This window comes from Rattus rattus, chromosome 3 (genome assembly GCF_011064425.1).
Source record: "Rattus rattus isolate New Zealand chromosome 3, Rrattus_CSIRO_v1, whole genome shotgun sequence".
Classification (NCBI taxonomy): Eukaryota; Metazoa; Chordata; class Mammalia; order Rodentia; family Muridae; genus Rattus; species Rattus rattus.
Window position 1 is genome coordinate 82,957,205 of NC_046156.1, and position 25,000 is coordinate 82,982,204.

General features: G+C 42.1%; 1 protein-coding gene across 4 annotated transcripts in view; it reads left to right on the forward strand.

Moving 5' to 3' along the window:
* Positions 1 to 23,555, forward strand: part of Sptssb (serine palmitoyltransferase small subunit B) — a 30,295-nt gene extending 6,740 nt beyond the window's left edge. Inside the window, exons 2-3 of one of the 4 annotated variants that reach the window (XM_032898246.1) lie at positions 7,788 to 7,952; positions 21,964 to 23,555. In XM_032898246.1, coding sequence (XP_032754137.1) covers positions 21,993 to 22,223 — 231 coding nt within the window. In that variant the 5' untranslated portion in view covers positions 7,788 to 7,952; positions 21,964 to 21,992 and the 3' untranslated portion in view covers positions 22,224 to 23,555. Of the gene's footprint in view, positions 1 to 7,787; positions 7,956 to 21,963 lie in introns of those variants that run through there. The other 3 variants (XM_032898244.1, XM_032898248.1, XM_032898247.1) reach the window with 3 other exon arrangements.
* The last annotated feature ends 1,445 nt before the right edge of the window (positions 23,556 to 25,000 follow it).

Genomic DNA, 25,000 nt, shown 5'->3' on the forward strand with positions numbered 1-25,000 from the left:
CTCTCTCTCTCTCTCTCTCTTCATCTTTTGGGGGAAGGATTCTTGAGGCAACACAGATTTCTATATAGCTTATGCTGACCTTGAACTCATGATACTTCTGTCTAAGGCTATCGATGCTAAGGTTATAGATATGCACCACCACATCTGGCTTAATCCTTACTTTTAATATCACTTTCATTCAGGATTGATAATTAGATATCGATTCAGTAGATATTTACTATACAACTGTAGTGTACCAGGACACACACTTGGGCCTTGGATAAACATATAGACAAGACATCTTACCTCTGAAGTGCTTAAATTCTAGTGAATACCTCAGACATTAATAACAAAAATAATAGGTAAATAGAAATCTATAAAGAGAAAAGAGCTCTGGGGAGAAAGGAAGTAATGAGGCACCGTTTTCAATTGTGAACTGAAGCTGGAAAGTAAGATTGTATAACCCTGTACTCTAGAAGGCATGCACAAACCTGGCTCTATGAATCCAGAAGAAGCTACAAGAATTCCTAATGTCAGATAAGCTCCAGATCCCCGGGCTGAGGTTTGTCCACCGTTATACTTGCCTAACCCACAAGCATTATTATTATTATTTTGTTTAAATATCCCACTGTTTCCTAAAGGAAAAATTATCCTCAACACATTCCAAGTGCCTGCCAAGAAGAAGTCTCCAACACCTGTTTGAAGAATTACAACTGAACTATTAATAAAGCAGTGCCTTTTAAAATAATATTTTGTTAATTTTGTGAAAATTCCATACACACATACAGTGTGTCTTAGTCATATTCACTCTGCCTCTTAGGCCCTCCCAGATCCACCCTCGCCCCTTTTCCTTACAATGCACTGAGTCCAGTGTGTGCCGACTCATGGAGACAGGGGCATCCCCTAGAGTGTGGTCAACCTACCTAGAGCCACGCCCTTAAAGAAAGCTGACTCCTCTTTCCCCAAACAGTGCCTTAAAACAAACTCTCACTCAAGGAGATCCTCAGGCTGGGCTGTCATTTCCTTTTCAGCCCCTGTGCTGCGCTGTTACACAGATGCCCGTAGTGTTCTGAGGGGTTGTATGTACATGGTGCAGATTTCGTTCCCCCAAAATAGCACCCTTTGGATACCGAGGGTGAACAGAATAGGAAATCCCGCAGGTCAGATGTGGAGGGAAAGAAGGAAAGGCTGCCGTCAGTCACTCCACTGTTCTAGAATTTCTACACAAGTGCCTGATTTCAAAGGTACCCTAGGATATCTTGTCCTAATAATATGTGATAGGTGCTGCAAAGTTTCTGAAATAGAGCTTTTTTAGGTCTGGTTTAAAAGGAGCAGGGATGGGATTTTGAAAGTCAAAGGGAATATTTATTTTAACCTCAACTGAGAAGTGTGTAAGAATGGTAAGAGCAGAACTAAAAACAAGGGTTTCCTTTTTAAGATCAATTATAATGGGACATTAGAATTTTCATTCATTTGTCTAATATGGTTTAATTAAAGTTACTGTATGTTAATTGTGGAGGAAAAGACAATATTCAAATCTCTTCTAGACCTCTCTCTCTCTCTCTCTCTCTCTCTCTCTCTCTGTGTGTGTGTGTGTGTGTGTGTGTGTGTGTGTGTGTGTGTGTGTGTGTGTGTCTAGAATCTGAGTACAGGACTTCACTCATGCTAAGCAAACACCCTGACAACTGGACTATATCCTCAACCCAATACTCCATTTGTTACAAAACGAATGAAGAACATAGAGTAAGATTTTCCAGCCCTACCAACCAGGCCCCCTGACAGCCTTTCTTCATCCCTTCCTATGCCTCAGTTTACCCACTACTTACCTGCCATAACCTTTACCACACTGTGAGGACGTAGTTGCCTAACTGTCCCTGCTCTCAGGATGTGGTCTGGAGATGGTAACCATGTTGGTCCTAATGAACTTTATAGCTTCTTATGTCCTTGCTACCTAGTTGATTGAAATAGCTAGGATGGATGGGTGGGCCAACAATCAGTATGAATGGTTTGCTGGGCTGCAGTCAAAGTTCCTTGCATAACAAGGCAATGTTGGCAGAGGCGTTTGGAATATGTGCTCTGCATTTTTTTAAAATATAAAACATTGGGTCAATTTTTAAATTTTAAATATTTTAAGTTTTAAAATTTCCTAATATGTCCATTTCCACGTTTATAAAGAAACACGAGCATAGAAACACCTACCACCCTTAACTGTGTTGCTGAGTGAAACCTAGAAGGCCTTGCCTACACAGTACTTAGCAAACTTCTGGAATATAAATTGCACAATAAATATCTACTGCTATTATCAAACTAAAACAGCTTCCAGGCCGACAGTTTGCTGTGTCTGTGCCATGCCCCTGATCTTCCAGCTCCATTATAAGATCAAAGGCTGTCAGTAATGCTAAGCTGAAGCTGTCCTGCTGATGTGGAGATCAGTGAAAATATTAAAAAGTAAATTTGGAAAGGAATGTAAGAAGCACATTGAACATGAAAATGAAAAGGACCCGAAGAAGACAGAAGGAAGCGGCTCAAGATGGCGGATACAAAGCGTTTTTTCCGGCCTGTACTCCCTCTGTGGCTGCTCACTTCCTAGAACAGTATAACAGCAGTACTGATATAGACTCACTGTGCCTCGCAGAACACCATGCCCAGGGTCAGGGAGTGGTCACGGATGTACAAAGAGGAAGAAGTTAAACAAATCCTACTTGAACTGAGTCGTACCTGTACCTTAGGGCATTGAAGAGTTGTTTTCCACACAGTTTACAAATTGAATAATCTTTTGGGGTATATCAGACCTTTAGTCCAGTGTCACCACAGTACTACATCGAGCTATCTGTACCACTCACAACGAAGGGAAGAAGGAGCTAACTGGACCAATCAGTAAAAACCGAGAAACTTTAGTAATTACCTTTTCCGCTGGTAAAGGACTAGAATACCCGTGGGCTAATCTCCAATGGGACAATCCACAGAGAATCTCAAATCTTACAAAGAATCGTTTTAATTACTGACTGGAGCCTCTGAGGACCCTTGGATCACAGAACTGGTAGGAAGAGTGTCACCTATGGCAGAAAGCATGCATGGGGCAGCGACATGGCTCAGCATGGTGACATCTGCCACCTGAAAACAATCCCCGGGAACCAGGTGGGAATGAAGAGAACCAATTCCTGCAGACTGGCCCCTGACTTCCACATTTGAACTGTATACACACACACACACACACACACACACACACACACACACACGCACACACACGCATACATATGCATATACATGCAAGCACGCATATACACATATGCACGCACACACCCACACAAATAAATACATGTAAAAAACTTTAAGCACAACAGCATGCATATCCCAGGCCACACTAAGGGTAAGGCAGTTATTCTAGTCAAAAGAACTCTGTCTCAACTTTCTGTTGTCATTAAGACATGACTGCTCTACACTTTGGAGGGAGAAAAAATTTTAAAGCCTTTTAGTGCGTAATAGATTTAAACTGGGCAAGGTACTTATCCAAACATATATACATATTTCCTGCCTGACTTGGTTGATTATGTGCAACGAAATGACAACTTAAGTGCCTGACGCTAGTTCGCAGAACTGCTAAAATAGGGGTGGGAGGGGTGGCTCAGAGGTAGAATGGCAAGCACGAAGCCCGAGGTTCAATGCCTGGCACCATAAAAGAAATAAATACACAACTTAAAATATTATGGATTCCTTTTATAAATCATGTGTGTATCCCCTGCCACCCTCTCGTAGAATGCATGGCACCCAGAACAGTGCTAGGTTCGTACAAACCACTCAATAAATATTTGGGATATGAATTGAGCAAATGTATATTAACTCAGATTTTAGTTTAATGTAATCAATAGAAAAGTGATTTTTCAAATCTACGTAGTATTAAATGTGGGAAAAATATCTTTCAGGTAAAAGGAATTGAAAAACTCAAGATTCAAAATTAAGTACGCCTTATGTAGAGTTTCCATTTCTGTGATAAAATGCCATGGCAAAAAGCAACTTGGGAGGAAATTTTTATTTAGATTGCATATCCTGGGCCACAGTTCGCTTAAGGAAGTCAAGACAGGAACCTAGAGGCAAAAACTGAAGCCAAGGCCATGGAGGGGTGCTGCTTTTTGGCTTGCTCCTCATGGCTTGTTCAGCCTGCTTTCTTATACCACCTGGAACCCTGCCCAGGGGTGGCAGAGCCCCAGTGAGGTGGACCTCCCACATTAATCATCAATCAAAACAATGCCCCCCACACAGACTTGCCTACAGAGCAATCTGATCAAGACGTTTTCTCCGTTCAAATTCCCTCTTCCCAGATGCATCTAGGTTTGTGTCAAATTGACAAAACCAACCAGAACATACCACAACAATCACAAGTGGGTTTAAAAGAAAATAGTATATAGAAAAAATAGCAAAGAGTAGACAATATATCTAATATGATAATTATATTTGCCTCTATTTCTTGGCTACTCTGAAATTCTTTCTGTTATATTTCAGCATTTTTTCCCCACTGTAAGTGCAAACTTCACAGTCATCAAAATTGTTAACAAATCTTCCTGTGGCCATGTCTGTGATTTCAGCTCAAAAGGCTGACACAGGATGGTGAGTTTGAGGCTACTCTATGTACCCAAGACTGTCACTAAAATAAAGTTTTTAGAACCAAGGACAATTTGCAAAGCCACAAAGCAACAATGTTTCCCTTTAAAGTTACAAACTCTGTAACTAGACACTTACCATCTGCCTTCTCTGAAACTGAACTAGTACACAAAAATCAGTGTTTGTGACATTGAGGTTTGTGACGTTATGACTGTCTGATTGCCTGAGCTGTTTTAAGTAATGTACAACTGAGGGAGAAGCTGTCACATAATGGAGACTTACTTGCATGTCTTTTGCTGAAGAAATGTTGAGTCTATCCTATCGGTGAATATGTGTGTACATAAATAACAAAGACATATGATAGAAAGATATGCAATCTATTAGTATCATAATGTGCAAAAAATTAACTTCTTGTAAACGTGTCTCAAATTCAATAATCACTACAAGTCACTGAGTAGCTCAATGCTACAGAAAGTGATAATTCGGTTGCCACAGACCTTGTGAATAAAACATACTAAACTACCAGTTTTCCTTATGAAGCTTTAAGCAGAGTATCTCACAAGCAGGTTATATGACCGGCTTGACATCCATATCCATCAACATGACAACCCTAAGCTATACAAGCTATCACTTATCACTATGCAGATCCTTCACTCTATCTTATCAGTTTTGATTAACTAGAGTCTACTTGTTACCTGTTTACATAATTACTTTAAAACCCATACTAATAGGACTGAGTTCTTGGAAAGAGCCTCAACTTTAAGCAGCTGATGCTACAGAACACATATTTGACTTTTAGAGGGAAAAACAAAAGAGTCAGAGAAGGGAGCGAGGAGCCCACGTTTAGATGTGAAGCCCTCATGGGGCAGGGTGGGGGAGTGCAACTTCATTTCCCACAGGCGAGAGATACACACTTCAGTTAGCAGGATGCCCGAAAGAATGGGATTGTGTGCTAAGAACAGCAAACTGCTTCTCCCGTTTTTACTCAACAATTAAAAAATAAATTTGTTGTTGGGGGGCGTAGCTCTGTTACTAGACAGGTTGAGCAGAAATGAAAGATAAGGCTATAAACGGCACTCTCCCCTCCGCCCCCAGAGAGGCTGAGCCTTCCAATATTTACTTATATATTTTATTTAACAACAAAAGGGGGGGTTGGACAGTGGTAGTATAACACCTATTTAATCCCAGCACTCCAGAAGCAGAGGCAGGTGGATCTCTGAGCTTTAGGCCAGCCTGGTCTACTGAGTGAGTTCCAGAACATCCAGGGCTACACAAATAAATCCCATAGTAGCTCTGGCCGGCCTAAAGCTCACTATGTAGACCAGGCTGGTGCCTAACACAGATCTGCCAACCTCTATCACTTGAGCGTTGGGATTAAAGGCATGCCAAGGCCTATGCCACCACACCCAGATAGCCTTTGTGTCTTAAACAAACAACAACAAAAAGTAGTCAAGCTGGCCTCGTTCTGGATTTGGCTGGCAGAAAAACTGGATTATAATTTAGGAAAACAAAGGGCAAAGCTGTCCCACAGTTTCCTCCACTGAGGAGCAAACAGACCAGGTTGTACATGGAACACAATACACCACTGCACCCTCCTACCCTCCTGCTGGTGAAGCCCCAGGTCACAGATCCCTCCCCTCCCTCCCTCCCTCCTTCCCTCCTTCCCTACCTACTTGGCTTGTCTCTGTTGGGCTCAAGACAGTGAGCAGACAAAAAGAATCGCTCAGACAAGAGGGGAGAAATACATAGAAAACGTAAGAAACAAATAATAATTGGGAAAAATTTTTTTCATTATTTCCATCAGAAATACTCTTTGCTAAGTTGTGTGGATTAATCTTTATGTGCTTGGGCCACAAATCAGACCCAATGCTTATTCACGTAGCCAATGCTTGGAGAGCTTTTGGCAACCAGTACAACAGCGTTTCTCAACCTGGGAGTTGCAACCCCTGAGGCTGTCACAGATCAGATATCCTTCATATGAGATGTCTTCATTATAATTCATAACAGTAGGGAGGCTACAATCGTGAAGCAGCAATCAATGAAAATAATTTAATGATCAGGGGTCAACACAGCATGAGGAGCTTCAGAAAGGGTCACAGAATTAGGAAGGTTGAGGGAACTCTGCTCTAGAACGTCACAAAAAACTAAGTTCAAGATGTACGAAGTAGCATATTAACAGATCAACACATCCTTCTATATTTGTTCTACTGTAGAGATTGGAACTTAGAATTGGTAAAATTAGTAAATCCCCCCCATGGTTCTTTTTTTACAGTCTAGTCATTATCTCCCTCCCTGTCTGTCCTCCCCACATTTCTTCATCCCATTCCCCCTCTGCTGTCTCCAAGAGGATGTTCCCATGCCACCCCACCCTACCCCCATCAGACCACCCCCTCCCTGGGGACTCAAGTCTTTTCAGGTTTAGGTACAACTTCCCCCACTGAGGTCAAACCAGGCAGTCCTCTGCTATATGTGTTGGAGGCCTCATTCCAGATAGTGTATGCTGCCTGGTTGGTGGCTCACTGTCTGAGAAATCTCAGGGGACCAGGTTAGTTGAAACTGCTGGTCTTTCTATGGGGTCACTCTCATCCTCAGCTTCTTCCAACCTTTCCCTTATTCAACCAGAGGGGTCCCCAAATTCAGTTCTTTGGTTGGGTGTAAGTATCTACATCTGACTCTTTCAGCAGCTCGTTGGGCCTCTCAGAGCACAGCCTTGCTAAGGCTCCTGTCTGTAAGCACACCATAGCATCAGTGATAGTGTCAGGCCAAGGGCAGATTTTTAAACTCAATTAAACTAATTTCTTTTTCCTCTTTCCACACATCGCATGATACTAACTATTTGAAATCACGAAAAATTTTCCACAAACAAACAATGTACCCAGAACTCCAAACCTTGGAACACATTTTAGCAGGCTGCTTTAGTAGCAGTTGGGGGAGAGTCCTACGTGGTCCTACTTTGTCAACCACAGTCCCTGTGGCACTGTCTGATTCTCAGAAGACAATCACAAAGTCCCAGTCAGTGGCATATTCTTAAACTCTGACTTTTCCCCCAAATTATATTTGAAGTAATGTAGCACGCTCCTTGCTTTTCACACTGTACCCTACAGAGTGTGGAAGAGTCTGGTGGCGGAATGGTGTTTCACAGGGGATAGGGTTGTTTTAAAGTTTGAAGGCATTTGGGGCTCACCTTCCCTGAAATCTTTACTTCACAGATGAAGAAATAGAGCCCAAGGAAGAGAGATAACCTACATCAGATCATTCCGAGGAAAAGCGTCACCGTGCACCAAACCTAGACCCTCCAGGACAGGTGACTTTCACCACTCCCATCCGTGTTGGACTGGCACCTTTAGAAATCTTTTAGAAACATGACCTTTCTCGTGGTAATATCACATCTTTATTAAAATGAAATGCTACCGTTCTGTCAAGCTACCAAAAACCATTTAGAACAAAACTTGTCGTGACATTGGGGATGGAACAAAGGAGGAAATGGTAGCAATTAGCTTTATTATGTCATAAAAAGCAGTGATTCTTGGCTTTGATACATTAGAGGCACCTTTGAGATATAAACAGCAAAATGCTCCATCAATGCCAAATTTGCATAAATTGCAAGGGTGATATTGATGCCACCTTCCCATAACCTTTGACTGTAGGTTACAAACCCCTGGCCTAGAAAAAGACAGGGGCAGGGTGAGGGTCACGGATGCAGGCAGAGCACCAACTCCTGCCACGTTTATGGGTCTCTGGTTGAAGACTGCTTCTGCTTCAGGGTCCTCCATCTTTATGTGATGCAGCAGTTTATCCTGGAAGGCCTTTGTATGAGAAGCATGCTTTTTAAATAAACATTTAGTTAACCAGATGGGATAAATTAAAATAACAAACATGGAAAAATGAAGACATTGTCATCCAAAATAAAAATATTCACAATGAAAGTGAAAATGTCCAATAGTCACAGAAGGGCAAACACTTTATTTTAGGTTTAAATATTATTATTATTATTATCATCATCATCATCATCATCACAAAGAAAAGGGAGCAGGTTAAAAGAAGACCTAGACTGCCTGCTCCTATTCAGATTCTTATGGAAGTGCCCCGTTACCTCGTGGGAGGTGGTGGGTGAACGATATCTATCCATGTGTCTTGTGAACGTCTGGCAGCCTACACATCCCTTTCTGCAGCAGTGTTTCAGAAGATTGGTAGAGTAGCCGATGCTAACTTCTTTATGTCAAAATACTTCACATTTATTGATGATGAGTACAGGTTTCTCCAGTTCCAAACATCCGTTTTGGAGGTGCAGACAGCATGGGCTGCTATCAGAGGCAACGTGTTGTAACAGGAGCTCCCACACTTTCAAGACACAGCATCCCAGGCCAAATCCCAAGTCCAGCTCTAGCTGGACAACCAAACCCGCAGTACATACATAAACCCTGACACCTCGGTTTCTGTATCTTGAGGAATGAGCTGATACACATGAAGGATGTGCCCAGCAGACAGCAGTTCGCACTGAGCATGCTGGGCCTCTGTAATGGTAGCCACCTGCGGGCTGAATAAAAATTCCAAACGACAGTCTTCCTAAACGTGTTTCTAGGTCAGTACCTGGGGGAAAATCACCTGCTTAGCGTCAAAGGTAGTGCCGATTTCTTCCATTCTTTGCCTGGTCCTTAGAATCTGGTGAGAGTGTACCAGTATAGAGTAGTTATTATATTCGCTAATCCACCTTAACCTTTCCAGAGTCCTGCTGGAAGCACTTCATTCCTTCTAATCCTCCTTGTGGATATGGGCATGAGGGTCTGTCAACCATTCCAACTCCCCAGCTGAAGAAACTTAGGGAAGGAGTGGCTAAGTTACTCAGGGTGAGTCACACGAATAGGGCTGCAGTTCACCCCAGACAGGACTCACAATTCACCCATGTGATCACCCCAACCTGAAACCTCTCCCAGCTCCACACGCTCACCATAGCCTGTGAGGCCTCAATGTGTTCATTCATCTTTTTATGGATAATTTAAGCCCCAAATCCAGGCATGGCCCACAACGCTGGCACTGAGAGATGCTGACACTGCTCAAAGGAGGGGATGAATGTGACAATCCCATTGTCCTCAAGGATACCTGCATTTGTACAAATCACCACAGGTGTGGCGGCTTCTGGCAGAAATGTATCTACTGATATAGTGCTGGAGATAAAAGTCTTTAATGAAGGTATTGACAGGAATATGCAGCCCGCCCTCCCCAGTCACCCACAAACATACATGCTAAAGACATACACAAACACATGCAATGTGCCCTTCCCTGTCCCCCTGTATGCACTTTGTACACATGCATACACACACATGCACACATACACAGTCAAATAACCAGGCCTCTTCCTCTGCCTGCCCCCATCCTTACACATGCACCTCTCTCTCTCTCTCTCTCTCTCTCTCTCTCTCTCTCTCTCTCTCTCTCTCACACACACACACACACACACACACACACACACACACACACACACACACACACACACACATACACGCACACAACACACGGGAGAAAGGGTGTGCACATTTGACAATCTGGATGACACCCATTTGACTATCAAACAGTGCAGTCATACAAACAGCTGTACTTTTAATGACTTTTTGAAGAAACTTCTGATACTTTAAAGTCACCTTGTTGTGTAGTTTTGTTCATGCTTTACTTCTAAATGCAAGTTGGCAGCCTTTGGCAGTAGTAGCCCAGAAGTGAAAAGCTACTAGGAGACTACACGCTCTCCTTTCTGTAGTTGTAGAGTAACAGGGTTCTATTTTTAATAAACTGGTGATAAAGGGCACACCCCCAGAACCACAGAGTTAAGGCTAGGCCCAGAAGTCCATCTCTCCATTGCAGAACTTCCCAAAATACACAGGGACACTTGCCCCATCTCTAGATTAATGATGATGAGACATCAGAAGAAAAACACATAGCTTGTCATCGGCCATACCATTACAAACTGTCTTCCTGTCCATTTCCATATTAATATACGGTCCCACTTTGTGGTTTTGAAACAACTTCTTTTTGGTAGTCACACAAAATTGAATTTGAACAAAGGTCTGAATTTTGTATACCCTAAGTTACCATGAATGCATTCACTGAAGTTGAATTCTGATTTTTTTTTCCTCTCCGCCATGAGTTTTTCATTCACTAATTCATCTGGAGTCTGAATTGAGTCCCCTCAAAACAAAATAAAACATAAAAAACAGAACAAAGAACTACTTTGAAATTAGTTATCTGGTGCACACTACATTTCCCAATGGCGTCAGTTGATAATTGGGCTGGTGGAACGTGTTTTGTGGTATTCTGCTTTTGTTCTTATTCATAAAAATTAGACACACTATAGTTGGCGAAGCCACAAAAGACTCTGCACTAACCACTTGGCAGCACCGTCGCTGACTCTTCTTTAAGTAATTCACTCCCAAGTACAAATTACACAACGTAATGAGAGTAACTCGGTTGCTTAAGATGCCTGTGTCCACTCACCATCGCTTGCTTCTTCCTTTTCAGGCATTTATAGAATCCACCCAGGTGTCATGAATGCGTAGAGAAAATCCATTCATTGCTCTACGGTCATTTAGTTTTCTCCCCTGCCTTTCATTCATCACAAACTCCCAGGTTCCTTTTTACCCTCCACTAAAGACTTGGGTTTCCAGTCTGACTTCTTATGTTCTCTCTGCTGTCAGCGTGGCGAACTGATTGCTGATAGAAACTTGGCAGTATGAAAAGGCAGTTCCTACCCAGGGAGATAGTAAGCAAGGCTGGAAGTTTCCATAGTGCATGGAAGGCATTGTGGTCACCCCAAATCATAAAGCAAGATACCCAATAGTTAATAACCAATAAACTAACCATGCTTTATTTTCACACAGATACAGTATGAGGTTGTGCCATTAAATTGTAAAGACTTAAGCCACATCCATGTTGGTGACCTAGGAAAAGAGTACATGCTGCAGAGCTGAGGGGATGGCTCAGTGGGTAGACTGCTTGCTGTGTAAACCTGAGAACCTGAGTTCCAGCCCCGAGTATCCACAGAGAAAGCCAGGTTCTGTGGTTCTGTAGCACATGTTTAGAGAGAGGTGGGGAAGAGACAGGATCCCAAGAGTTTGTTACCTAGTCAATCTAGCCGAAATGGTGAACTCCGGGTTCAGTAAGAAACCTTGTCTAGGGGTTGGGGATTTAGCTCAGTGGTAGAGCGCTTGCCTACCAAGCACAAGGCCCTGGGTTCGGTCCCCAGCTCCAAAAAAAAGAAAAAAGAAAAAAGAAAAAAAAAGAAACCTTGTCTAAAAATATAAGGTAGAGAACAATAGAAGAAAACATGCTGGTCTCAGAAAATTCACACACACACACACACACACACACACACAGAGAGAGAGAGAGAGAGAGAGAGAGAGACAGAGAGAGAGAGACAGAGAGAGAGAGAGAGAGAGAGAGAGAGAGAGAGAGAGAGAGAGAGAATATTACATCTGCATCTCTATGAATTGAGCTGTGCTCAGAGAAGAAGCGGCCTATGATTCGGGCTCTGTGACTAGCTTGGAAAGTCACACTTTGCTCAGCACGCACAAGAAAACAAGGCAGCCCTGCCCAAAGGCACAAACATGCATGCTGTTCAGAAACTGTGATGCCTTTCTAGGTGAAGTTTAGAGTGATGGCCACATAGATAAATTGGCTGATTAATTCTAACTGCAATAGGCAATTCAATTAAACACGTAAAGAATAGGTAGAGCTTCTGCCTGTTGAAGTAGTAGAATATTCTACCAAGGTTTAAACAAACAGCGTAGGGTCATATGAATCTGAACGTAACCGCACACTGTGTCATTCTTACTTCTACTCCATCACTAAAAGAAACTATCGATTATTTTCATTTTGTAATATAAACACCTGTGACACAAAGAGCTCTGCGACATTTCCAAATGAAACCAGACAGATAGACAAGATAGGAAAGAAGGGGAAATGAGAAGAAAGGAGGGAGGGAGAACTGGGACGGGATGGGAAGATGAAAGGGAGGAGGGTATAGCAGCAAATGACTCTCCATGGGTTCCCAGGCCGGGATATTTTCCTCATCAGAACCATATTTTCATTAATCTAAAAGTTTTAGTCACCGAGAACAAGTACTGTATAAGCAATTGTGGGATTTAAATCCTTTTCACAAGTGTTCCTTACTGCTTTCTGGTAGAGTCCAAGAACTTTTAATATGAGAAACTGAAAATGCATTGTGTCATTGTGTGTGTGTGTGTGTGTGTGTGTGTGTGTGTGTGTGTGTGTGTGTGTGTGTGTGTGTGTTTAAATAGCTTTCTCCTTTCTATTCCTCAAAAAGACAGAAGATACTAAACTTGCAGGAAACAATTTGTGTAAGGCCATTGTCTACAGCAGACTGTGAGTTCCCAAGCATCTCTTCTGGGCTCTACATCTTACTGGGGAAATCATAATACTTAGATTTTCTTGGGAAACACATCCAAGACAGTCTTCTATTCTGAGTAAGCACAGTTTGTCAGTCATTTAGCCAATTATCTTCCTAGGCAGGTTCTGGGCATGGTGGTGTGAATGCCACACATGCCTGGTATTCATAACCTCTCCATCCGGTGAGGAAATGGATTGTGTGTGACTATGATGTACGTATGTGATAAAATGTTAGTGCCATGATTAATACACAGATGAAAGCGATGTGTGTTCCTTGAAAGAGAAGGTAGTTTGAGGCTGTTTAATACGAAGAAGGTTATAGGAATTAGGTCATGAAAGTAACTTGGATTTTATCTGGCAGAGAAAAGGAGTAGCAGGATAGGAAAGAGAAGAACACCGATTAAAATATTAATACTTTGCAGTCGATGTCTCTTAGCATGAGAGTTCAGGGATGACTCTAGAGCAGTGGAGCAATCAAACCATGCAGAGCTGTGAATGAGTCCTTTGATTTCTTAAGAAAGGAAGAACCACTCACTAGAGGTTTTCAAGCAGAGAGTCTTATGTTTTGAAAGTTAAAGTTAGAAACAATGAAAAATATAAACTGGAACAAAAGTTGGTAAGCTCTCTTACTCATCTAAGCAAAGTACCACGAGCTTCCACAGCACTGTCCCTGAAACCTTCCTGCAGTGACAAAATGTCCTATACCCTTGCTCAATACTCTCTACACCCATGCTGTTCAGTATGGAAACCCGCTGCCATGATGGCTGTCCTCCCCAGAGCACAGAGATGTCTTAAAGGGAAAGAAAGATAGAGGGGAATTGTGGGGGTGAACTTCAGTCGGTTGAGTGTTCCGGGATCTGTTCTCAGTACAATACTCATGGCATGTGATTGACACACTCATAATTCCATCACTTGGAAAATAGATGTAAAAGGATCAAGAGTTCAAGGCCACAAACATGAGTTGGCTACAAACATGAGTTTAAGGACAGACTGGGTTACATGAGACCTGGTCTAAAGGAAAGTTCTTTAAAATAATAATTAAAAAGAAATAGCTTAAGTTAGTGCAGGAGTTAAGTTGGTTTTGGTTTTGTTTGTTTGTTGTGGTTCATCTTCATTAAGAAACTTATGGGCTGGAACTGAAGGTGTGGTTCATCTCTTTAGCATGCGTGGGGCTGGAGGTTGGTCCCTAGTTTGTCTTGGGATAATTTATTCACTCATATGTGTCTGTGACTACCGTGCATCACAGTGCAAACTGCTTAGTTTCTCTGTTGTGCTTAGTAATACCTGCATTTTGTAGAAGACTATTGTTTTTATATTCTCATTTTTCATTACTTTGCTTTTTAGTCATAGTAGTTGTTATCTATGATACAAGAATTACTTTGAAAAGGTTTCCAGAAAGGAAGAACAGGATAAGCAAAACTACCAGAGGCTACCCAACTGTCAACCTGTGATGTCACTCACCTATAACCTAGAGCTGGGGTATGAGCATAGCGGGTTTCAGGACAGCCTGGGTGGCAGGCAAGAGTGTCTCAAAGAGGAGACAGTTAGTTATTAATGTTTCTGTGAGCTTCTCTGGGCTGTGACCATTTGTACACTTTGCTTGTTTTTTGTTTTGTTTTGGTTTTTTTTTTTTTTTGGTGTTTGTTTGTTTGTAGTTTGGAGGGGTTGGGCAATTTTAAGAGATTTAAGAAAAATTAGTTGGGTCTCTTGTGTGCCAATCTAGTAGAATTCGTGTAATGTTTTGCTTAATTATGTGACTTACTAGTCATTGAGAAGGCTACAGAAACAAAGTCTTAGCATGGTATCATAGACCCGCACTGTCAACACTGGCAATTCTTCGCAATGACTTGGATCAGTAGTCTTATCTCCTGTGAAGTCTCTGACCTCTCCCACTTCCTGCACACCACTCCCCTTCCTGTCCTTTCTGTATTAAAGCATTTGGAAGGAAAATACTGCACTCCCAATTCATTTAATAAATGAATTACTGAAAGGAGTGCTTGTGTTCACGTATGTCACATTGAACCCTTCTAAAGAAAGCTACTCCTGAGTACAGACACAGTTGGTTTAAATACAGCATCTCTTTCTTGCCACAGACAAGACACTTTTTGTCAGGCTCTAAATATGAAGTGCATGTTCTCTCTCTCTCTCTCTCTCTCTCTCTCTCTCTCTCTATCTCTCTCTCTCTCTCTCACAAACACACACACACACACACACACACACACACACACACACATACACACACACAGTGAAATGACTACTGAAATGACTACTGTGGAATATTCCAAAATGAGTCAAGAAAGAGTTAGCCAGAATCAATTTGGGCCCTTCAGACCTTTCAAATCCTTGACTCTAAAGTTCAAGGAGAAAAAGTAGCTCTTACCCAAGAGAGCAGCTAAGTTGCAGAAAAGGAAATTCCTTATTAAGAAGGGCCTTTTGTTGAAGTTCATTTTGCTGTCATGTTTTGCTTGGCAGAAAAGGACACCTAAGATTGTGCCTTCTGCAATATTCCCAAGGCAAAGTTACAGTCCCAAATCCTGAGGGAATCATCTTTCTTGCAGTTGCCTAACTCTTTACCACTCCTATTCCACAGATTAAACAACAATACTTAATTCCTCGGCAAGCCAGGCCGGTCCTACATGCTCCTCTCACAGCATCCTCTTCCTGACTCAAATGCACTATGTTGGGACATGTACTTCTTTATTGCTATCCTTACTTGCTTTCTTATCCACTTAAGCCCAAAGGAAGTCGCACCCTAAACTGATGTGGGTCAGAAGTGTTAGTCTTCTCCCTTAGTCTGGGAGAAGACATTTTTATTCCTTCCCCACTGCCCCTAAATGTAGTGTGAATCTTCAACTGTTGGTTGGAAAGTCATGACACTGAGGAATAGAAACTAACAACTCACTGGCCACTCAATTAATTCTGGAGATTTCTAAGCCCTGCATACATTTCCACTGTTGTAGTGACCCTTTTCATTCACTGGAATTAGGTTAGGATGTAGAGTTTCCCCTGGTTCCCAAGTCCCTAATAATCCTCAACCTTACCTGGCAAAAACTTTGTGTTGGGGCTGTCAACCATTCTAAGATATACATTACAAAGAAGAACCTTAGATTTTTACAGTTTCCAGTAGGAGTTGTAACAGAAATGCTTTGAAACCTTCAGTGGTCAGACAAGAACCTGAACTATAGGTTGTCAAGAAAAATTCTTATGTAAGAGATGAGTCTGGTCTGGGGAAAGGGGATGATGCTAAGGCCAGGTAGCCTCACCGCTGCTCCCTTGCCTCCTGGCATTGGGCCTGTTAGAGTATGCGTCACACTGGTTCTCACAAAGGAGTGTATTTAAAACAGTGGTCCAGAGAAGCTTTTTCTGTGAGCTTTCATTCCTTCAGGGACTGACCTTTGTCCCAGACCCCCTTCTTGCAGGGAATCTTGGCTGCCTTATGTTTCATTGAGGCCTCCTAAGAAGCATAATGCTGAAAATGTAGTGGGAAAAACCTTCCGTTCTTCCCTTTGTTTGAGAGTATGTCTTAGCTCAGGCTATTGTAACATTCATGTACAGTGGGGATTATCAGCAACAAAAATCCACTTCTCTTATTCTCAAGGCTGGGAAGCCCAGGCTGAGCCTCCATTAGACACAGTGTCCTATACATCCAGAGCTATGTGTCTTCACATAGCAGAAAAACAAGGAAGTCTTGGGGGTCTCTGTCATCGGGGCGTAATTCCCTGGGCTCTGTCATCATGAGCTAATCACCACCACCACCCCCCCCCAGAGCCCTGAACCTCCCCACACTCACTCTGTGGCAGGCAGTGGTTGATGAAAATGGTTTTTTAAATAGAAACAAAAACCTCCCCCTTTTCCTACTTATGGGTAACCATCACTTTAAAGGCATATACGGAGAAACAAGTGCAGTCACAGCAGGCACGAATACAGCAAGCATTCCCAGTCCTTTTTTAATCATCTCTAGGCTATGGCTTTAGATATAAGTGATTATATTCATTGGTTAATTTTATTGTGGACCTTTAAGGTTTTAAGATGTTTACTGGAGGGGCTGGAAAGACAGCAGTCACAAGGACCAGAGTTCAGATTCCCTCGAATTCAAGTAAAACCTAGGCATGGAAACTCACTTGTAACCCCCATGCTGAGGAAACAAAGGAAAGCAGATCCCTGGAGGTCACTGGTCAGCCATTCTAGCCAAGACAGTGAGCTCCAGGTTCAGTGAGAGAACCTCCCTCAAAAATAACGTAGAGGGCAACTTGAGGAAGATACTCAACATCAGCTTCTGTCCATCGTGTGTGTACCTGTGTGTGTATGTCTGTGTGTGTGTGTGTGTGTGTGTGTGTGTGTGTCTATAAAATTTAGTTCTAGGTGACTACAGATAACTATGTCACTGTATCCGTGTATCTGTGTATGGTTTCCCCCATGTTTAGCATCTTTTCCAGCATTCTTCCTGGTGTTTTTTTCCGTAGCCCTTCTGCCTCCACCTAGTGTTCATTCCCAACCCCTCATGCATGGCGTGGCTGCTACTAGTCCAAAACAATTTCCCCTTCTGGCCTGCAGTACCTTTTGGGACAGAGCATGTCCTTCTGAGGCCATTGCTATTCGGAAGCCATATAGCTGTACTAAAATTACTTTGTTCAGTGAGTTAATGAATTCTCCCACCCATATGACTCAGCACATTGTCTACAGTGGTGGTGGGTTTTGTTCCTCTCTGTCTAATTATACATAAGGTCTCTTAGGAGAAACAAAACGGACTCACAAGGAAGAAGAAACAGATTACCAAAATAAATCGAGACCTAAAAATAGTGCATAGTCTACAGTAGATTGTAGCAGATGGTTTTCTAATAAAACCTCTCTCTTCTCACCTTATAATACTAAGAAATGGTGAATGAAAAATCTTTACATTTTCTTCTCATCAATAAATGAACAGAAGAACCAAAAGAAAAGAAAAATCAAAGAATCAATGCCTTTTGTGAACTAACTACTAGACATCATGAGATTAAAATGAGATAGGAAATAAAAACACGTTTCCCTGGGGCTGGAGAAAGGGCTCAGTAAGAGCATTTGCTGTTCTTGCAGAAGACTGGGGTTCCCATGCTCAGCACCCACATCATGCAACTTACATCTTCCTATGGCTCACTCCAGGGGACTGAACACCTGCTTCTGGCTTCCTTGGTACCCTTACGTGTGTGTGTGTGTGTGTGTGTGTGTGTGTGTGCGCGCGCGCACGTGCGCGCATGTGTGCGTGTGTGTACACAAATACACAAACACTAAGAAAATACATAAATCTATTAGAGTATTTTCACAAGCCAAAACTGGCAATTTAGAAGGCTGAGAAATGAGATATTTTGGTAGTCAATAAATTTAATGTTTTGTTCTTAGTGTGAAAGTAAATTTTAAATGTCCATTTCTGAGCCATTGTGGCATTTGTGACCAACATGTCTGTCTTTGATGTAACAGATATGTTATATGATTCCTCTACACGTGTTTATATGACTTTTATCTGCTATTTCCTTGACGTTTGGTTGACTTTCAGCAGCTTTAAATACTAGACACCTATTATTCCACACTTTCCAAGTTTCGGCTGGGTGCCTCTGACTCAGGCTTCCCAAAAGGCTGTCATCATTGTCTTCTATAGCTGCCCAAGCAAGAAATTAATTTTAAAGTAAAAAAATTAAATCAGCTAGGAGATTAATTGGTGCATTTTTAAACAACCACGAGAGTGAGAAGAAAAATGGATGATGTTCCTGAATGAACAATAGTATCTCATTAATAAAACTGAAAAGAGTTTTACCGATTTTTATAAATATTCATTATGTAGTTGATTCTGAGCAGGCACTGCCCTTGGGAAGAGCTGGGGCATAGAGCTTCCAAAATGAAGATACTTCATCTTGGCTGTAGGATGTACTGTGCCCTGCATGTGAGTTTAGCCCCTGCCTCCTAACACTATATCCTTCTTCCTGTCCATAACCTCTGGGACACCTCAGAATCATAGGTTAAAGGGAAAATAATTAGCCTGTCCAACTCCATTCTCCCACCCTTGGCCCTGTTCCCACATTCGGCATCGCTTTACCCTCTTCCATTTTACCCCTCCTCTTCCCGGGACCCTGGGCTTCCCAGGCCACCTCCCGCCTCTCACCCATCTGTGAGTCCTCTCCCCTGCCTCCCTCTTCTCCCTCCCTCTTTTCCCTTACTCTCTGCTTGGACTTTAAAAATCATCCCCGTTATATTATCCTTCCTTCACAATGGACCAGGTGTGCAAACGCTCCTTGAACACTATACTTTCCCTTCAGGGCATTTAATATGATAATTGATAATTGATAATTATGTATTTGTTTGTACTAACTGTTAAGATCTGTCTCTCTAACTGGTCTACACTCCTTAAGGAGCAGAGGTGTGTCTAGATAAGCCATATGCCTTTACCTTCAGCCAGTACCACCCGGCACTAAATCCCGAATAAAGAAACCCTAGGATCCCCCACCAGTCACCTAGCCATATCTCAAATCCTAAGTCGTTACAGGGAGGCAGCTGTGGATAGTTGTAAGTTTTTCTTAAGAATTGGGTTGTCTAGCAGGACTGCCATACCTCAAGTATTGGCGCTCACCACAGTCGCTGTTTCTGTCCCTAGCTCTCTGTTTCTGAGACAGTCTTGCTCATTGGCGTTCCCTTCTAGACTCCATGCCGAGCCTAGTCTCTGGTGTCGTCGTACTAGAGGTAGGGACCAGCAAGTGGGTAAAATTACTTGCTCTGCAAGCCTAATGGCCTCAAGTTGATCCCTGGAATCCACATGTGAAGCCAGATGTGATCTCGGGCATCTGTAATCTCGGCAGTCCTGTGGCAGGATGGGAGATAAAGACAGGACACGCTTCCTGAATCTCAGAGGCCAGCACGGCAGAGACAACGGAGGCTTCCTTGGACAAGGTGTCCATGAAGGCTCCTCTCACGAATAGGATTAAGGTCCTTTTTCCCCTTTAATCTTTTAATAGCTCTTTGAGCATTACAGTTTGTTTTCATGTTTTTATGTTAGCACCAGGCTGCTTTTATTACTATAGCTCTGTAATATAATTTGAAATATGGGGTGCTGCTACCCCCATGGGTTTTTTGTTGATCAAGATTACTTTATGTATCACGGGTCTTTTATATTTCCATAGGAACTTTATGATAACTGTTTTCAATTTCTGGGAGGAAATGCATTAGAGTTTTGATGGGGAACGTATTGGATGTGTAGACAGCTTTTGGTAGGATGGCAATTTTCACTCTGTTAACCCTGCCAATGGGAAATCTTTGCCTCATCTTCAATTTCTTTCTTTGGTGTCTCAGGATTCTCAGTGCCCAACTTTTTCACTTACACTTGAAATTCTCTCTCTCTCTCTCTCTCTCTCTCTCTCTCTCTCTCTCTCTCTCCCTCCTCCCTCCTCCCCTCTCTCTCTCTCTCTCTCTCTCTCTCTCTCTCTCTCTCTCTCTCTGTGTGTGTGTGTGTGTGTGTTTGTGAGTTGTAGTTTGTCATTGTTGTTGAGGTCATTGTGAGTCATAGTCATACTGTTCCCTTGAGCTCTTTCTTGGTTTATTTGTCATTTATGTACATGAAGCCACTGGTTTTGTGTATCCATTCTATATCCTGCTGATATTTGCTGAGAGTGTTTATCAGCAGGTTTCTCACAGACATTAGGATGTTTTATGCATACAATCATATCATCTGCAAACAACACTGCTTTGACTTTTTCTTTCCCTACCTGGGTCTTCTTTATCTCCTTCTCCTGTCTTACTGTTCTAGCAAAGACTTCAAGTACTGTGTTGAACAGGAATGGAGAAAATGGCCGTACTATTTTGTTCTTGCTTTCAGCGGAAGTACTTTTTCTCTATTTAGGATGATAGGGTATAAGCTTCCTGTAGATTTCCTTTATTATATTGAGATATATCTGATGTATCCCTAGTCTCCCCGGGACTTTTATTGTGAATGGATGTGGGATTTTTGCAGGAGTATACTCCTTGGTTTATTTGGGCTGACATAACCAAGTTCTCAAGAGTAGTGAACATAAATAATTTTTTCTGTGACTAAGAGGTCCAAAACCAAGGTACTATCAGATTGGCAGCTTGCAAGGGTCTGTCTCTGCATCCAAAATGGTGCATGCCTTGAAGACTGTGTCCTTCCATGTGGAAAGAATGGAAGGGCTAAGAGGCTGATCTGGGCTTCTTATTTGTCTTGGGGGTCCCCCAAAATACCCACATGCCAAGTGAGTCCCTGGAAGGCCTCATGAGACTTGACATGCATCTGTGATCAAAGCCAAGGCATACTACAAGGCAAACTGTATACAACAGGATCAGCAGGAAATGAAGACACAGAGAAATCTAATTGGTCCGTTGAAAGGAAGCTCCATCAGGGGACAGTCTGAGTATGCGCTTCCCCCCACCATCAAAGCATGCAGTCATGTATCTACAGTGTCCAACTGACTAGCATCCCGATGTGATAGTTCAGTGTTTATTGTGGTACATGACCAGTATAAACCATACTCCCTGGTTTGAATTTTGATCCTTTCCTGGCCTTTACTATATCATACAATACTGTGGTGATCCTGAACAGCAGAGGTGAGCTACAGCTTCCAGTCAGCTTTGTGATCACAAAGGCAAATAAATGCTACTATTTCAAGAACTGTGTGGCTAAAAGCTTTGGTGTTCATTAGGTTAAGTGTATTAAGTGGAGTGTGTGGGATGGTGTTACTTTACAATATTTTAATTCATTTTGTGCTTTTGGAGATATATTTCCATAATTCATTGAAGAGCACCTCTTCATACAATGTTTTTAAAGTCCAGGAAACCTATTAAAAGCTTAGCACCCAAAGTTCATAATCCAACTAGTGACATGAACAGCCTTTTCCTGAAAATGACCAAATTTTCAGATCATGAAACAGTAGGCGTTTGTTGTGAATTACCAGAAGGTTGTATGTTCTGTTTCTTATTTTATTTGTCTTCCACCATGTTGTTTTTCTTTAACAGGCAGACTTTCCACAGCTTGAGGAAGAGCCATGGATTTCAAGCGTGTGAAGGAGTATTTTGCCTGGCTCTACTATCAATACCAAATCATTACCTGCTGTGCTGTCATGGAGCCTTGGGAACAATCCATGCTCAACACCATCATACTAACCATTGTTGCTATGGTGGTATACACTGCCTATGTCTTCATCCCCATCCACATCCGGCTGGCTTGGGAATTTTTCTCCAAAATATGTGGATATGACAGTTCAATATCTAACTGATATCATCGGAATTCTGTGAAATGGCGTAATGTATTCACATTGCTTACAACTTACTGACTTGGGTGACTGTGTTATCGTTCACCTGTGACCTGACCAGCACTCTTTCTATGCACTGTCACACACATCCTGCCTGGAGTACAAGATAGGTGTCTTCCCGCTTGCTTTTGTACATGCAGCATTGTGCATCAGATGATAGGAAAGGCCAGGAGTTTAACCCCATAGCCCACATTTGCTCAACTCAACTCTGTGGCTGTAGATTTCTTTTGAAATCCGGATGCTTTGAAATAAAACTTTTCTGGAAGATAGGCTTATAAGAGACATGATGGAGTCATATTTACACTACTCTTTTCATATTATTCCACACGAAAGGATATGTTACAAAAGTATTCTTCATAGGCTACTGTCAAAAGTACCCTGCACTTGTTTACAATTTATTAAGAGATGGGAATAAAATAGATGAACCTGTAAAGTCTTATTTTCTGGTAGATAGCTAACACCTAAAATTCATTTTTTTCTTCCTTTTTAAATTTTCATTTTCTTTGCTTTACCTAAAATTCTTTACTTTACAGTAATAGGCCAGAGACAATTGTCCTCTTTCGGATTTTGTTTCAGCAATGTTTCAAATGCTCCTGAAATCTGGCTTTATCACAGCTTTAAAGGAATGTTGATTTTCAGGTAAACAAACAACTACTGTACTAGAGAATAATTTAAGTTTCAGAAACAAACATAATCAAAGCGAATTCGCGTATTGTGACTCTTGACCATGGCCCACCTTCCACGATGCTGGAGACAAAAGAAGAGAGATCGTTGTTTTGCTGTGCGTTCGGTGAGAGGAAGGAAAACTGCACGTCCTGGACCACAGGAAGAAAGGCTGATAAATAGACTGGAAGTAATAGCCAAGCAGCAGGAAGTCAACAGCTCCAGTTAAAGGCTTTGATACAGCAGCACCTTTGCACAGCAGAAACAAGATATATTAAATTTCTCTCAAAATGGTTATCTTCAAAGTAAACGTAAGAGTTTAATTATAGTGCTGAGTCGAACATACAAGCCAAAGACCAAGCCTTGCAGCTTTTCTTTCCTCCCAGTAAAGATTAACATTAGTGATTCTGGAGGGTGAAAAAATAAATAATAAACAGGTTTTGGACAACATTGGCACCTTTGTTTTAGGAGGAAAATATTCCAAGGAGTCATACAAAGAAAGATATTTGGCATGCAAAATCAGCCTGCATGTCTGTTTAAAAAACAAAATGTACATTTTAAACAGAAACCAGATATGAAATATATACTTGTTGATTTTTGCAAAATAAAATTAAGTTTACTTTTATAAGCAAATGCCCAGTTTGGACATGTTTTTCCTTTCTTCATGATACACCACAGAGCACTCCAGATGACCTCCTCCTAATCTGACAGGGAAATTGATCTCAAAATCGTAGAATAAAGCTAGCATGTGCTCATTCCTTTCCTGATTGATGTGATGGAACACTTATCAGGACCAGCTTCAGGAAGGCGGGGCTTCTCCAGGCTCACTCACTGTCGGGAGCACAGCACATGGTGGTGGGGAAGGCACGGCATTAGGAGCATGCGGCAGTTGGTCGCACTGAAGCCACAGTCAGGAAGCAGAGAGCATTAGATGCTAGTGCTCGGTTCATTGTCTCCTTCTTACTCAACCCAGGACCCTACCAAGGACTAGTGCTGCCCATTTCAGGATGGGCCTTTCAACTTTATCTAGAGCTTTCTAGAAACACCCTTATAGACATACTCAGAGATGTTTCTATGGTGGCTCCAAATCAAATTAAGTTGACAATGAAGATTGACCATACTAATGGGCTTCTCAATGCTTTATACACGTTTTACAGGTAACACTACTTCAGTTACAGGAAAGGAGCCTAGAGTTTAGAAAACTCAAATTTCTTGTTCAAAGTAGCTACATGCAGCATGGTAAGGTATGGACCACACTGGGCGATGTGGATATTCATCGTAGTCATTCCACGGAAGTCCATGGGAGAATGACAGGAGAGATAACAATGGGGCAGGTGGAACCATCACCAGACAAAAACTTGGTAAGGTCTAATGGATTCAGAAACCTCGATACCTTCATACCTGAGGATAGTAGGAGTTTCATCTACTTCCAACCAGGTTCCTGTCCTGGAACACGTGACCATGACACCCCACGAAGAGGACTGTGACAATCAGTTACATAGTGGCAGCACCAAAGCCCCTCCACATGGCCCCAACCTTGGCTGATACGGCTCTTGCTAAATATGACCCAACAATGCCTAGATGGCTCTTTATCCTTAATTCCTCCCCTACACTTGTGGGAGCCTTATACCCAGGAGGTGCTGGAATGGCTCCACACCCCCATGGGTGGCATACCCTGAATTCTAAATGAGGTGGATGCGCTCACTAATATGATTAAAAATGGCAGGGACAGAGTCCTACCAACCCTAGAGAAAGAACTTGACATTCTTGTCACCCCCTTTCCCCTCTCAGATATTCAATGGCTAATCAAAAATCACTCCCACTTTGCTGTCAGCTTAATAGGATTCCCAGAACAATTTGACAACCTTTATCCTGATGAAAATGGGCCTCTGCCCTCCCTCTGTTGTGATAGCTGCCCTTAAATTATTTTCAAAAAAGTCAATAGTTGGGGCTCCCTCAATATTTACCAATGGGAGAAAGAGAGGAGTTGTAGCAATAATATATTACGCCTCTGAGGACGAGCCCCCTATTCTCCAAATCAGAGAGCTGCCCTTCACACCCACCAATATAAAGAATAT